Genomic DNA, 15,000 nt, shown 5'->3' on the forward strand with positions numbered 1-15,000 from the left:
GCTGTGATTGACAGCCGGTTGTCTGTTGGTCTGTCTGCTGACCTTCTCTCCTCATTTACTCTCTTATCTCCTCTCTCTCTCTCCCCCCTTCCCCTCCCCTCCATCTCTTCCCCCTTCCCCTCCCCTCCATCTCTCCTCCTCCCCCTCCCCTCCATCCCTCCGTCTCTCCATCCCTCCTCATCCTTCTCCCCCTCCTCATCCCTCCCCCTTCCCCTCCCCTCCATCTCTCCGTCTCTCCATCCCTCCTCACCCTCTCCCCTCCCCTCCCCTCCCCCCCTGTAGGTGTACCAGTGAACAGCCGCGTGTCGTCTAAGATCCAGCAGCTTCTGAACACCCTGAAGAGGCCCAAGCGGCCCCCGCTACGGGAGTTCTTCGTCGACGACTTTGAGGAGCTGATGGACGGTAAGACAGCTGTGGAGGGGGGGGGGGGGGGGGGGGTAAGACAGCTGTCCCACTCATATCTTTCATTTTATTGGACAGATACAGTGAAGACAGACAGGAAAGTAGGGAGAAGAAGGGAGAGAGGGCATGTCAGCAGGGCACTGGCCGGATTCTAACCCATGCCGACATGGGCGTGTGCACTGTAGACCACGGTGATAGACCACTGGACCACCCCAGGCCATGGTACTGGTGCTAGACCACTGGACCACCCCAGGCCATGGTACTGGTACTAGACCCCTGGACCACCCCAGGCCATGGTACTGGTGCTGGACCACCCCAGGCCATGGTGCTAGACCACTGGTCCACCCCAGGCCATGGTACTGGTACTAGACCACTGGACCACCCCAGGCCATGGTACTGGTACTAGACCACTGGACCACCCCAGGCCACGATCTGTTCTTTTTTGAGAGAGGACCGCCCCCCCCCCACCAAGATTTGAGTGTCAGAGTGTGTTTTTAGTTTTTTTAAGGTGTAATCCCTGTTATGTGTTTATCACCATCTGAAGGATTGTAGGACTATCCTCTTTATCTTACAGCATCAAAACGACAGACCACCATCCAGCACGTGTGTGTGTGTGTGTGTGTGTGTGTGGAGGGGGGGGGGGGGGGGCGGGGCTGTGGAGGGGGTGGGGGGGGGGGGACTGTTGTGTTTGTCTGCCAGGGTGGAGTGAGACCACCAGGTGTGCCTAGGGAGGTGGCAGGAAACACAGGGTGCAGTGAATAAACACACACACACACACACACACACACACTCCACACTCACACACTCCACATACACACACACACACGCAGACACTCCACATACACACACACACACGCAGACACACACACACACGCCCTAACCACCTGGGTCTAAGCGCTTCCATCCCACCAGGGGGGTCTGGGTGTGAGCTGGCTGGTGTGTGTGTGTGTGTGTGTGTGTGTGTGTGTGTGTGTGTGAGTGTGTGTGTCTGGGTGTGACTGGCTGAGTAAACATGTTGAACTGGAAAACACAGAGACACAAAGATGCATCAGCAGGTCGTTGGAGTGTAAGCCACTGGTCTGCCTAGCTGGTCTGACTGGTCTCAGTGGCAGACTCACTGGTTTCAGTGCTTTCAGTGGCAGAGTCAGTGGTCTCAGTGGCAGTCTCACTGGTCTCAGTGGTTTCAGTAGCAGAGTCACTGGTCTCAGTGGTTTCAGTGGCAGACTCACTGGTCTCAGTGGTTTCAGTGGCAGAGTCACTGGTCTCAGTGGTTTCAGTGGCAGAGTCACTGGTCTCAGTGGTTTCAGTGGCAGTCTCACTGGTCTCTGAGGCGTGGTGGTGGAGAGAGGCAGCTAGATCTGATACAGCAGTGCTGTCTGGTACTGAGGCCTGCCCTGTCACACTGCACTGACTCCTGGGAGAGAGGGGGGGAGGCGGAGAGGGAGAGGGAGAGAGGGAGAGGGAGACAGCTGTCTCTGAGTAGAGTAAGCCAGGCATGAGTGAACCTCCAGCCCGTGGCAGATCTGATATGGACTGCACACAACCTGGCTCCCTCCTCCATCTCTCCCTCCTCCATCTCCATCCTCCATCTCTCTCTCCTCCACTCTCTATTCCATCCCTCCCCCCTCCCTCCCTCCCTCCCTCCTCCCCTCCCTCCTCCATCTCCCTCCTCCGTCTCTCCTTCCTCCACTCTCTATTCCATCTCTCCTCCATCTCTCCTCCATCTCTCCCTCCTCCACTCTCTATTCCATCCCTCCCTCCATCTCTCCCTCCTCCCTCCCTCTCTCCTCCACTCTCTATTCCATCCCTCCCTCCATCCCTCCCTCCATCTCTCCCTCCCTCTCTCCTCCACTCTCTATTCCATCCCTCCCTCCATCTCTCCCTCCTCCATCTCTCCCTCCCTCTCTCCTCCACTCTCTATACCATCCCTCCTCCATCTCTCCCTTTCTCCTCCACTCTCTATACCATCCCTCCATCTCTCCCTCCCTCCCTCCTCCACTCTCTATACCATCCATCCTCCTCCATCTCTCCCTCCCTCCCTCCTCTCTCTCTATTCCCTCCCTCCCTCCTGTCTCCCTCTATGGGTTGAGATTCATCTGTCCTAACCTGTGATGAAGACTTTGTACGGTGTCGTTATAATCGGACCTCAAACCTCCAAACCACCTCCCCTAAACTCTGCCTAACCTCCACTCATCCTGATAAAGTTTTGTGGTGATTGGAAAGGTTCAAATCCCACCTGGGAACACCACCACTAGTGTGTCCTTGAGTAAGGCACTTAAGCCCTAAATTACTCCAGGGGGGAAATGTCCTTGTAAAAAATGTCTTTTACAAGGCGTCTGCTAAAATTCTAAATTCAACATTCAAAATTCTGATTCTGACACAGCCCTAATTGTGTCCCCTCTCCCTCCCCGTACTTGTAGTTCAGCAGCCGGACCCCAACCAGCCCAAGCCGGAGGGGCCTCAGATGAGCCCCCTGGAGGGGGAGCCCCTGGGGGTGGGCACCAACTGGCCCCCCTCCCTGCTGGCCGCCCTCCAGCGATGGGGGACCACCCAGTCCAAGAGCCCCTGTCTCACCGGCCTGGACAACGCTGGCAAGCCTGTCTACACCCTGACCTATGGTAGGGCTACACCCTCACCTACACCCTCACCTACAGTAGGGTTACACCCCCACCTACACCCTCACCCTCACCCTCACCTACACCCTCACCCTCACCTACACCCTACACCCTGGGGCTACACCCTCACCTATGGGGGAGTATTGGGGGTGGGGGTGTGTTGACGTGTGTGTATTCCTGCATGTGTGTGTGATCCTCTGTGGTTGGTGTTGAACAGGGAAGCTGTGGACCAGGAGCCAGAAGCTGGCCTACACACTCCTGAACAAGCTGAGCACCAGGAACGAACCTCTGCTGTTACCTGGAGACAGAGTGAGTCTTTACTGTTACCTGGAGACAGAGTGAGTCCTTACTGTTACCTGGAGACAGAGTGAGTCCTTACTGTTACCTGGAGACAGAGTGAGTCTTTACTGTTACCTGGTGACAGAGTGAGTTGTTCTAGCTCTCTCTCTCTCTCTCTCTCTCTCTCTCTCTCTCTCTCTCTCTCTCTCTCTCTCTCTCTCTCTCTTTCTCTCTCTCTCTCTCTCTCTCTCACTTTCTCTCTCTCTCTCTCTCTCTCCCCCCCTCCCTCACTCTCTCTCTCTCCCCTAAACATCACTCTCAAAGTAGGAACATCCTAACAATGCCTACTTCCCTAACCTATGATCAGACTGTGTTGATGCAGGTGCTACATGCTACATGTACAGTATGTCTGTCTCCTCAGGTTGCTACATGCTACATGTATGTCTGTCTCCTCAGGTTGCTACATGCTACATGTATGTCTGTGTCTCCTCAGGTAGCGCTGGTGTTCCCCAACAACGACCCAGTCATGTTCATGGTGGCGTTCTACGGCTGCCTCCTGGCAGAGCTGGTGCCCGTGCCCATCGAGGTGCCCCTCACACGGAAGGTACCGGCAGCCCCTCACCCCCGCCATGGCGTGTTCCCATGCCCCACTTTCCTGTCTCCCCCTCCCTCCTCCGTCTCTCCCTCCCTCCTCCGTCTCTCCCTCCCTCCCTGCTCCACTCTCTATTTCATCCCTCCCTCCCTTCCTCCTCCGTCACTCCCTCCCTCATCCACTATTCCATCGCCCCCTCCATCTCTCCCTCCCTCCCTCCCTCCTCCACTCTATTTCATCCCTCCCTCCTCCATCTCTCCCTTCCATCTCTCTCCCTTCTTTCCCTCCATCCTCTATCTCTTCCTTCCTTCCATCCCTCCATCCATCCCTCCCTCCCTCCCTCCCTCCCTCCTCTACTATTCCATTGCCCCCTCCATCTCTCCCTCCCTCCCTCCCCTCCATCTCTCCCTTCCATCTCTCCCTTCTTTCCCTCCATCCTCTATCTCTTCCTTCCATCCCTCCCTCCCTCCCTCCCTCCCTCCTCCACTATTCCATCACCCCCTCCATCTCTCCCTCCCTCCCTCCCTCCCCTCCATCTCTCCCTCCCTCCCTCCCTCCCTCCCCTCCATCTCTCCCTTCCATCTCTCCCTTCTTTCCCTCCATCCTCTATCTCTTCCTTCCCTCCCTCACCCCCTCCCTCCCTCCCTCCTCTATTCCATCCCTGCCTCCTCCAGTCTGCCTACCCTGTGTTCCCGCGCCACACTCTCTCTCCCGTCTCTGTTCACTGCATGACCAGTGAAGAGCTGTAGTGACCCCTACTGGCGAAACACGGAAATGCAAAAATAAATCATCATTTCCACTGACTCAGATAATCATGTCCTTGTATCCCCTGGTCAAAGAGACGGGAGGGGGGAAAACGGAAGATTGAATTTGTGTGGATTTTATGCCAGCCATTCTTTTCTTTAGGTGGGCAGCACATTTATGGAGAGTTAGAAGTGGTTCTAAATGGTGCTAAGTAGCTGCCGACATAACATGAGCCTCTGAAAAGGCTGGTTGCTGCGTCACTAGTACAGTATAGTGCCTTGTAGAGAATGCACAAACAAGGCTTTATTTAAACTGCTGATCTGGACGGTTTTTCATCCCCCATCCAAAGGCTTATCTAGGCTCACTGCTGCAGGGACATCGTCCCAATTTGCAACATATCCTACTTCCTCTTCACTATGACACATCCTACTTCCTCTATGGAACAATGTGATTCCTCTCTTCCACCTGGCTGGGTGAGCAGGGGGACGATGTTTACTGAACAATATCACGGATGGATAATAATAATAATAATAACAAACGTTGCAGCTCAAAGTGCTCCAATGCATATCAACGCTGTCTTGTCAGATAGATAGATAGATAGATAGATAGATAGATGGATGGATGGATGGATGGATGGATGGATGGATGGATGGATGGATGGATGGATAGGTACTTTGTTGATCCCTGAGGGGGAATTAAGGCGTTACAGCAGCTCACACCACAAACAACAACAAAATAAAGTGACAATTGAATAAAATAAAAGTAAAAAATAGACATAAATAGACATCTGAAACATTCAATACAGTAAGAACAGTCCAGTGTGATGTAACACACCCCAGCCTGACTCTGATCACCCAGACGGAGCCAGCCGGAGGAGGAGGTGTACAGTCTTATTGTGGCAGGCAGAACAGATCTCCTATAGCGCTCCTTAGTGGCTGTAAAGATCTCCTATAGAGCTCCTTAGTGCAGCGTGGTTGTAAAGATCTCCTATAGCGCTCCTTAGTGGTTGTAAAGATCTCCTATAGCGCTCCTTAGTGCAGCGTGGTTGTAAAGATCTTCTATAGCACTCCTTAGTGTTGGTTGTAAAGATCTCCTATAGCGCTCCTTAATGCAGCGTGGTTGTAAAGATCTCCTAGAGAGCTCCTTAGTGCAGCGTGGTTGTAAAGATCTCCTATAGCGCTCCTTAGTGGTTGTCAAGATCTCCTATAGAGCTCCTTAGTACAGCGTGGTTGTAAAGATCTCCTATAGCGCTCCTTAATGGTTGTAAAGATCTCCTATAGCACTCCTTAATGCAGCGTGGTTGTAAAGATCTCCTATAGAGCTCCTTAGTGGTTGTAAAGATCTCCTATAGAGCTCCTTAGTGGTTGTAAAGATCTCCTATAGCGCTCCTTAGTGGTTGTAAAGATCTCTTATAGCGCTCCTTAGTGCAGAGTGGTTGTAAAGATCTCCTATAGCGCTCCTTAGTGGTTGTAAAGATCTCCTATAGCGCTCCTTAGTGGTTGTAAAGATCTCCTATAGCGCTCCTTAGTGCAGAGTGGTTGTAATCATCTGTTGCTGAAGGTGCTTCGTCAAGGAGGATGTTTCTAATCAACAACTTCAGTTGATGGAGAACTTGGCGATGATCCACCTTGAGTTAAGCGGCCTGCATGTCAACGCGTGTCCTTGTCTGCCCTGATTAGTGGGTTCTTGGTGGTTGCTGAATCTATCTACTGACAGGAAATGAGATTGGAAGGAAGGGAAGTGTAAGGTCATTAAAAGACAATCCATATTAGATCAGAAATTGTCCCTTGGTTCAACTCTTTGAGACAAACTATCAAACTTCTAAAAAGCCTCAAACGTTTTGAAAACTGAAGAAATCTTTAACCAATCAAAAAGATTGACTCCCGTTCAGAATAGATCTAACATCCCAACTACTTAGCACATCAAATATAGCTACACGTAAGTGGTAGAATGGGAGGTTCACAGCTTGAAAGTGCACCTGAAAAATCTGCAGGAATTCCGTGATGCAATCATGTCGTCATGGACCAGAATCTCAAAGGAATTTTTCCAACATCTTGTGGAATCAATTTCACAAAGAATTGAGCCTATTTAGAGAGCAAAGGGAATCCATACCCAGTATTAGTATAGTGTTCCTAATAAAGGGAGACCCTACCCAGTATTAGGGCGGTTGTGGCACAGGAGGTAGAGTCGCCGTCTATGCGCATGAGCGGAAGTTGAACAGGTGTGTTTGGACTGAGAAAAAGTTTGAGCGTGTCTTTGAAAAAAACAAACGAACATCATAATAACATCTTTATTTAAGCGAGTTAAGGATTTTGAGTACCCCGACAGCTTCGTGCTGATCGGGGGCTTCTAAGGACGGACGACATGGCAACGAACAACGCGAATGGAATGGACGACGATAATAGCAACACGGACAAACGGTATGACGCAAGTTTAACGGTGGAAGTGCGGCTGGAGCAGGGAAGTAATATAACCATGATGGAAATGTTACGAGGCATAAAGGAGGTGTGTGGAAATGTGGAGGGCTGTCGGGATAAAGGAGACAGGAAATATGAGATCACGCTGGCATCGAGGAGAGGGAAGGACAAGCTCACGGATGGGTTCATGATAAAAGACGTGAGAATAATGGGAAGGGACTTGGCGGTGGATGAAATGGTGGTCTCGTTTTTGCATCTCCCGGTATATCTGAAGGACGACGTGATCAGGTACAGGCTGGAGTCGTGGGGGGTGAAGGCGGTATCACCTATCAAAAGAAAGACGTGGCCGGGAACTGACATTGCAGACGGGACGAGATACATGAAGGTGAAGTTCACCGAAGAGGTGAGGTCTTTGCCCTATTCTACCAAGTTTGAGACCCTGGTTGGAGTGGATCACTTTAGGGTGATTCATGATAAGCAGGTGAGGGTATGTAGGCTATGTATCAAACCAGGACATGTAATCCGAGAATGCCCGGAGTTCGTATGCTACAAATGCAATAAACAAGGACATTATGCACGTGAATGCATGGGAAGGAGATATGATGGAGGAGAGAGAGTGAGCAGTGATGAGGAGGAGGAGGAGGGGGAGAAGGAGGAGGAGAAGGAGGTGGTGGAGGAGGAGGAGGAGGAGGAGGAGGGGGACGAAGAAGAGGAGATGGAGGGAGAGGAGGAGGAGGTGGTGGAGGAGGAAGTGGTGGAGACACAAGGAGAAGGTGGGGAAAGGAGCCATGAAGACGTGACGGAGGGAGGAGGACAAGCTGAGGTGGTGGAGGAGACCCAGATGGAGCCGGAAGTGGAGAGAGGAGCGGAGGGGCCTGGTCCGGTGGAAATGGAGGGTAAAGAGAGAGAGGAGATTGGAGCCAGCCTAGACAACGCAGTAAGGGATGGAGAGATGGATGAGGCAGGGCCTTCAACAGAGGGCGTGGGGAAAAGAAAAGGTGCCGATGAAGGACTATATGCGGATGTACAGAGGGTGAGGACAAGATCGGGAAGGGGTGCAAAAGGTGCACAAGGGAAGAAGACTAAGGTAGGAAAATGACATGGCGGTGTACATGATCTTTTTCTTTGTAATCTTGACGATGGTCAGGGTTGTTGCTGTCAACACAAATGGACTCAGGGATAGGAAGAAGATGGAGCTTGTGTTGGCAGCATACAGAGAGGAGATTATATGCCTCCAGGAGACGCATTGGACAGAGGACATAATGGAGGATGTAAGAAGGAGGTGGAATGGACAAGTTTATGTGAGTAATGGAACTGTGTATGCTTGTGGGGTGGCTATTTTGGTAAAGAATGGGGTAGTGAAAAATGTAAGGAATATAATGAATGACAATGAGGGAAGAGTGGTGGGAGTGGGGTTCGAATATCAAGGGATAGAGTATGCACTATATTGTATATATGCACCAAATGTGGACAAATATAGGAAAGTTTTTTTTGAATCTTTGAAAGAGAAATGTGTTGGGAATTGTATTATGGTTGGGGATTATAATGTGGTGGTGGACAGGTTAGATGTAACAAGGGGGGTGAAATTTAGGAATGATCCGTCACGCCCAGTATTATTAGAAATGATGCGCACAAGAGGAATGGTGGATATATGGAGGGAGGGGCACCCTGATGCACGGGTTTTTTCAAGGAGACAAATGGTGATGGGGGTTTTGAGACAATCAAGGATCGATTTATGTTTAGTGAAGAGGGAGGTGAGGCACCTGGTTGGAAGGGTTGAGTATCGGTTTATGGCCTTTAGCGACCACGATGCTCAGTCTTTCCAGCTAGGTGCGAGGAACGTAGGGGGAAGAGGAGGGACATGGTGCTTTAATGCAAGTTTACTGAAAGATAGACGTTTTGGGGTGATAGTAAGAGAGTGTGTGAGTGTTGCTATGGAAGACCAGATGTATGAGAGTGATGTGTGTGTGGTGGGAAGGGATGAAGGATAAATTAAAAGCTGTAATAATAGCATTCGCAAAACTGAGAGGAAAAGAGAGGGTGAGGGAGGAAAGAGATTTGCAGAAAAGGTTAGCAATAGAACAGGAAAGAGTTGATAATATTCCAGGGCATGATTTAGCAGAGTATTTGAGAGTGAGGGAAGATTTGAGGGAGCTAGAGAAGAGAAAGTGTGAAGGTGCTTTAGTAAGGAGTAGGGCAAGGTATGTGGTTGAGGGAGAAAGGAGTACAGCATTCTTTTTAGGTTTAGAGAAGAGACAGAAAGAGAAAGGGAAAATTAAGGAATTAGAGAATGATAACGGTGAAATAATAACAGACTTAGTGGGAATAATGGATACTGTGCAGTCATTTTATACAGACCTATATACATCTGGGGGGGTGAATGAGGAATGTATGAATAAAGTATTAGAAGCAGTGGAAGCTAGGGTGACAGAAGAAGAAGGGAAAATGTGTGATGCAGACCTAAGGGTGGAGGAGGTTAAGACAGCCATCATGGGGTTAAACCCAAATAAGAGTCCGGGTTCGGATGGGTTGACGGCTGAATTTTATAAAGCTTTTGTTGACATCCTGGCCCCTATATTGTGCAGAGTGTATACGTGTATGGGGAATAAAAGGGTTGTTCCGGACTCTATGGGTTTGGGGGTGCTCACGTTATTGTATAAGGGTAAAGGGGACAGGAACAAATTACAGAATTATAGAGCATTATCATTACTTAATTGTGATTATAAAACCATAGCAAAAGTATTAGCAAATAGATTGAATAAAGTAATGAAAAACATGATTGCACCTACCCAGGCCTATGGAGTCCCAGGGAGGGATGTGGCAGAGAATATGTGCACATTAAGGGATGTTGTGAAGGACATGAGGGAGGAAGGGGGTTTATTGTTATCTTTGGATTTAAATAAGGCTTTTGACAGGGTGGAACATGTTTTTTTATTGAAAACAATGGAACATTTTGGGATTGGGACTGTTATGAGGGATTGGATTGAACTATTATATAAGAATGCAAGAAGTAAAGTAAAGATAGATGGATTATTGACTGACTCCTTCCCTTTGGGGAGATCAATAAGACAAGGGTGTCCACTGTCAGCATTGCTATATAGCATATCTGTGGAGCCATTGGCAGCGTATATTAAGCAGGAGAAAGAAATTAAGGGAATAAATATGCCGGGGGGAGGAGTTAGCATAATCCATCAATATGCAGATGACACGACATGTACTGTCAGGGATGTAAATAGTGTGAACAAAATAATGGGGTGTGTAAACATATATGGAAAGGCTTCTGGTGCAAAAGTGAATGTTGACAAGTCTGAAATGTTGTGTATAGGGGGAGTGAATACAGACAATTGTGTTTTTGATTTGAAAATTGTAAAGGGGATGATAAAAGTGTTGGGGATATATCTTGGAGAGGATGACAGGGAGGCTGTTGATTACACATGGACAGGGGTTTTGAATAAAATAAGAACAACATTGAATTATTGGAAGCAAAGGAACATGAAACTGAAGGGAAAAGTTGTAATTGTTAATGCACTGTTAATGTCAAAATATGTTTATGTATTAGGAGTATTGAATGTACCAGAGTGGGTTCTAAAAGAAACCAGGATGTTAGTGTCAGATTTTTTGTGGAGAGGAAAGGGGGTTAAAATAGCGTATGATGTATTAGTAGCAGATTATGATAAAGGAGGGTTGAAACTGGTAGATTTGGAAGTAAAGATGAGGGCAATGAGAGTCAGAACAGTCAAAAGGTTTTTGTATGGGGAGGAAGGACATGGATGGAAAGGATACTTTAGGGAATGGGTACATAGATGTGGGGGGTGTGGGGATTATGGGTTGTTGATGTGCTTTAAAGTACGGATGTATGATAGGGTGCCGGAATTCTATAAAGAGGTGTTTAAAGCCTGGGGTAGTTTTTTGCCTCAGGTAGGATATGAGTGTGAGAAGAGAGGGGAGATACTAAATGTTCCAGTTTTATTGAACCCGGTAATTAGAAGAGAGGGGAAAATGTTAGAATCTAGGAGTTTCTGGAGGGCAGGACTGATTAGAGTAAGGGATTTTAGGTATGAGGTAGTGCCAGGGTTCCTATCAGAGCAGGCAATTATAGAAGTTGTTAGGGAAACAGATGAGGAGATGAGAAGGGGAGAAATAGTGAGCATGTATAATAAAATAAAGCAGAGTATACCAGGGGAGTGGGTGAGTAGGTTAGATAGGGAGTTAAAAGGGAAGGAGCAAACAGAGTTACCTAAGTTAAGACTAGGGAAAGGGGAAACAGTGCGGGACTTCTCAGCGGTTAAGGTGAAGGAGTGCTACTGGGCACTGTTGGAGAGCAGAGTGAAGGAGCCTGCGGCAGAGAAGGTGTGGAGGCAGGTGTTCCCAGGATTGGAGGTGAAGAACATATGGAGGAATTTATTTTTAAAATATAATAGTTTAGAATGTACTCATTTTGATTTTATGCTTAGGCATAACAGGGTTTATACTAAGGTGGTGTTGCATCAGGTAGACAGAACAGTTTCGAGGGAGTGTGATGTGTGTGGGATACAGGATGAGAACTTAATGCACATGCTGTTTGAATGTAAAGAAATGAAGGGATTCGAAGAAAGGTTGAAAGGACTAGTGAAGAAGCATTGGGGGGTGGAGGTGGTGGGGATGCAGGAGTGGAGGAGGATGGTGGTTTTTGGGGTGGAGGGAAAGAGAAGGGGAGTGAATATATGGTGTTTAAATTATGTATTATCACAGGCTAGGTATGCAATTTATTTGAGGAGGAATTTAGCAAGATTTGAGGGAAAGTGGATAACGGTGTGGAAAGTCTTTGAGGGATTGGTCAGGAAGAATGTGGGACTGATGCACAAGACAGGGCAAAAAGATTTTGAGAAGTTGTTTATTAGGGATTGTGGGTTTATAAGAGTGGTGGTGGATGGAGGGTTGGAGTTTGATTTAGATTTTTGAAGATGTTTTTTGTGTTGCATTCATTTGTTATTGATTTATGATAAAGGGTTATCTTGGTTATGAAGGACTGACGGAATAATAGATGGATGCATCTCATACCAAAATGGTATGGGTGTGTTTTGTTTTTATCTATTGGTTTTTAATTTATTTTATTTGAATTAGAATACAATGAAGGCTATAAAATGAACATGTATGAATATGTATAGCTATGATTGTATTTAAAAGAATATTTTTATAATAAAAGAGAAAAAAAAAAAAAGAGTCGCCGTCTAATGATCACAAGGTTGCCAGATCAGCGGTTCGAGCCCCGGCTGGCCACATGTCGAAGTGTCCTTGGGCAAGACACTGAACCCCTAAATTGCTCCCAGTGAGCGGGCCAGCACCTTGCATGGCAGCTTGCCGCCATTGGTGTGTGAATGTGTGTGTGAATGGGTGAATGAGAGGCCATTGTAAAGCACTTTGGAGCAGCTTTGGAGCAGCAAAAAAGGTGCTATATAAGTGCAGTCCATTTACCATTTACCATTAGTATAGTGTTCCTAATAAAGGGAGGCCCTACCCAGTATTAGTATAGTGTTCCTAATAAAGGGAGACCCTACCCAGTATTAGTATAGTGTTCCTAATAAAGGTAGGCCCTACCCAGTATTAGTATAGTGTTCCTAAAAAAGGGAGGCCCTACCCAGTATTAGTAGAGTGTTCCTAATAAAGGGAGACCCTACCCAGTATTAGTATAGTGTTCCTAATAAAGGGAGACCCTACCCAGTATTAGTATAGTGTTCCTAATAAAGGGAGGCCCTACCCAGTATTAGTATAGTGTTCCTAATAAAGTGTTGGGTGTTCCATATTTAAAAACATATTTTCTATGATTGGATTTGGCGGGAAGCCTTGTGTGCTTTGATGTCTGGCGGCTGTGTGATGTGATGAGAGGAGGAGGAGGAGGAGAAGAAGTGTCTCTGATGTGTGCTTGTGATGAAACGAGGAGGAGAAGGAGGAGGAGGAGTGTCTCTGGTGTGTGGATAAGAGGCTTGATTCCGGGAGGAGAGAGAGAGAGAGAGAGAGAGAGAGAGAGAGAGAGAGAGAGAGAGAGAGAGAGTGCACCTGTCTCCCACTCCTCACCCACGCATCACACTCACACTCTGGTTCACCTCGAACGCCTTATTTTCTCCTCAGAGATCTAGTAGAGAGAGCACCTATCTATCGATCGATCGATTGATCTATCTCTCGATCTATATTGCCTCTACGTCAACTTCAACACATTGTTATTGTTTATGTTAATCAGTCAGTCAATCAATCGATCAAACTTATCTTGCATTTAAAAAAGACTAACATATGAAAAGTGAATTGTTACATTAGTTTTGTGAATATGGAAAGGCTGTCAGTGAAATATTGGACTGACTACTAGTGACTCACTAGGGAATGTCACTGGAGCACTTTGGACGATGTCTTCTAGAGCTTTGGACTGTGTCTTCTAGAGCTATGTGTGCTTTGTCACGATATGAACCCCTCTCCTTTCCGCTCCCCCAGGACGCAGGAAGTCAACAGATCGGCTTCCTGCTGGGCAGTTGTGGCGTGACGCTGGCCCTGACCACGGACGCCTGTCAGAAGGGACTCCCCAAGGCGCAGACGGGTGAGGTCGTGACCTTTAAAGGTAGGGTGACCCCGCTCTGCAGACGTCCGTGTCCAGCACCTTTTCATACCTACTGTACTATAGGGTTTTAACCTTTCATACCTACTGTACTATAGGGTTTTAACCTTTCATACCTACTGTGCTATAGGGTTTTAACCTTTCGTGTGTGTGTGTGTGTGTGTGTGTGTGTGTAGGCTGGCCACGGTTGCTGTGGTTCGTTACGGACGGGAAACACGTGGTGAAGCCCCCTAAAGACTGGCACCCGCTGATCAGAGAGGCCAACAACGACATCGCTTACATCGAGGTAAACATACTAACCTACTACACTCAGACTAAACATACTACACTCAGACTAAACATACTACACTCATACTAACATACTACACTCATACTAACATACTACACTCAGACTAAACATACTACACTCATACTAACATACTACACTCATACTAACATACTACACTCATACTAACATACTACACTCAGACTAAACATACTACACTCAGACTAAACATACTACACTCATACTAACATACTACACTCAGACTAAACATACTACACTCAGACTAAACATACTACACTCAGGCTTAGTTCTATTCTTTATTATTTCTATTATTACACTACTCTATTGTCTCTTGTCTTATTGTTTTTCATAATTATTGCCTAACTATAGAAACTATTATTTCTCTTGTTTCTGCAATGTCAAGGAACCGAAGCCTAAGAATGTTACTCTCTTATACTTATATATTTGTATATATATACTTATATGTGTGTGTGTGTGTGTGTGTGTGTGTGTGTGTGTGTGTGTGTCCAGTACAAGACCAGTAAGGAGGGCAGCACCATGGGGATCACCGTGTCTCATTCAGCCATGCTGGCCCACTGCCACGCCCTCACACAGGCCTGCGCATACACAGAAGGTGAGGAGGGGATGGAGGGAGGGAGGGAGGGAGGGGGGGAGGGGAGGCGTGCGTGACATCAGAGACCGATAGGAATGTAAGACAGACAGATAGACAGACAGGGATGTAAGACAGACAGACAGACAGACATACAGACAGACAGGGATGGAAGACAGACAGGCAGACAGACAGACAGACAGGAATGGAAGACAGACAGACAGGGATGGAAGACAGACAGACAGACAGGGATGGAAGACAGACAGACAGGGATGGAAGACAGACAGACAGACAAGGATGGAAGACAGACAGACAGACAGACAGGGATGAAAGACAGACAGACAGACAAGGATGGAAGACAGACAGACAGACAAGGATGGAAGACAGACAGACAGACAGGGATGGAAGACAGACAGACAGGGATGGAAGACAGACAGACAGGGATGGAAGACAGACAGACAGACAAAGAGACAGACAGACAGACAGACAGACA

The 15,000-nt window shown here is 47.7% G+C and overlaps 1 protein-coding gene across 5 annotated transcripts in view; it reads left to right on the forward strand.

The window, feature by feature from the left end:
• dip2a (disco-interacting protein 2 homolog A) overlaps positions 1 to 15,000 on the forward strand; it is a gene marked incomplete at its 5' end in the record, with an annotated part of 83,298 nt that overhangs the window by 43,324 nt on the left and 24,974 nt on the right. For all 5 annotated transcript variants that reach the window (XM_080537195.1, XM_080537192.1, XM_080537191.1 and 2 more), the window contains 7 exons: positions 283 to 402; positions 2,823 to 3,020; positions 3,235 to 3,326; positions 3,790 to 3,900; positions 13,512 to 13,635; positions 13,809 to 13,918; positions 14,429 to 14,531. In XM_080537195.1, the coding sequence (XP_080393321.1) occupies positions 283 to 402; positions 2,823 to 3,020; positions 3,235 to 3,326; positions 3,790 to 3,900; positions 13,512 to 13,635; positions 13,809 to 13,918; positions 14,429 to 14,531 (858 nt within the window). The remainder of the gene's footprint in view (positions 1 to 282; positions 403 to 2,822; positions 3,021 to 3,234; positions 3,327 to 3,789; positions 3,901 to 13,511; positions 13,636 to 13,808; positions 13,919 to 14,428; positions 14,532 to 15,000) is intronic.

Source organism: Nansenia antarctica (genome assembly GCF_963989245.1).
Source record: "Nansenia antarctica genome assembly, chromosome: 7".
Classification (NCBI taxonomy): Eukaryota; Metazoa; Chordata; class Actinopteri; order Argentiniformes; family Microstomatidae; genus Nansenia; species Nansenia antarctica.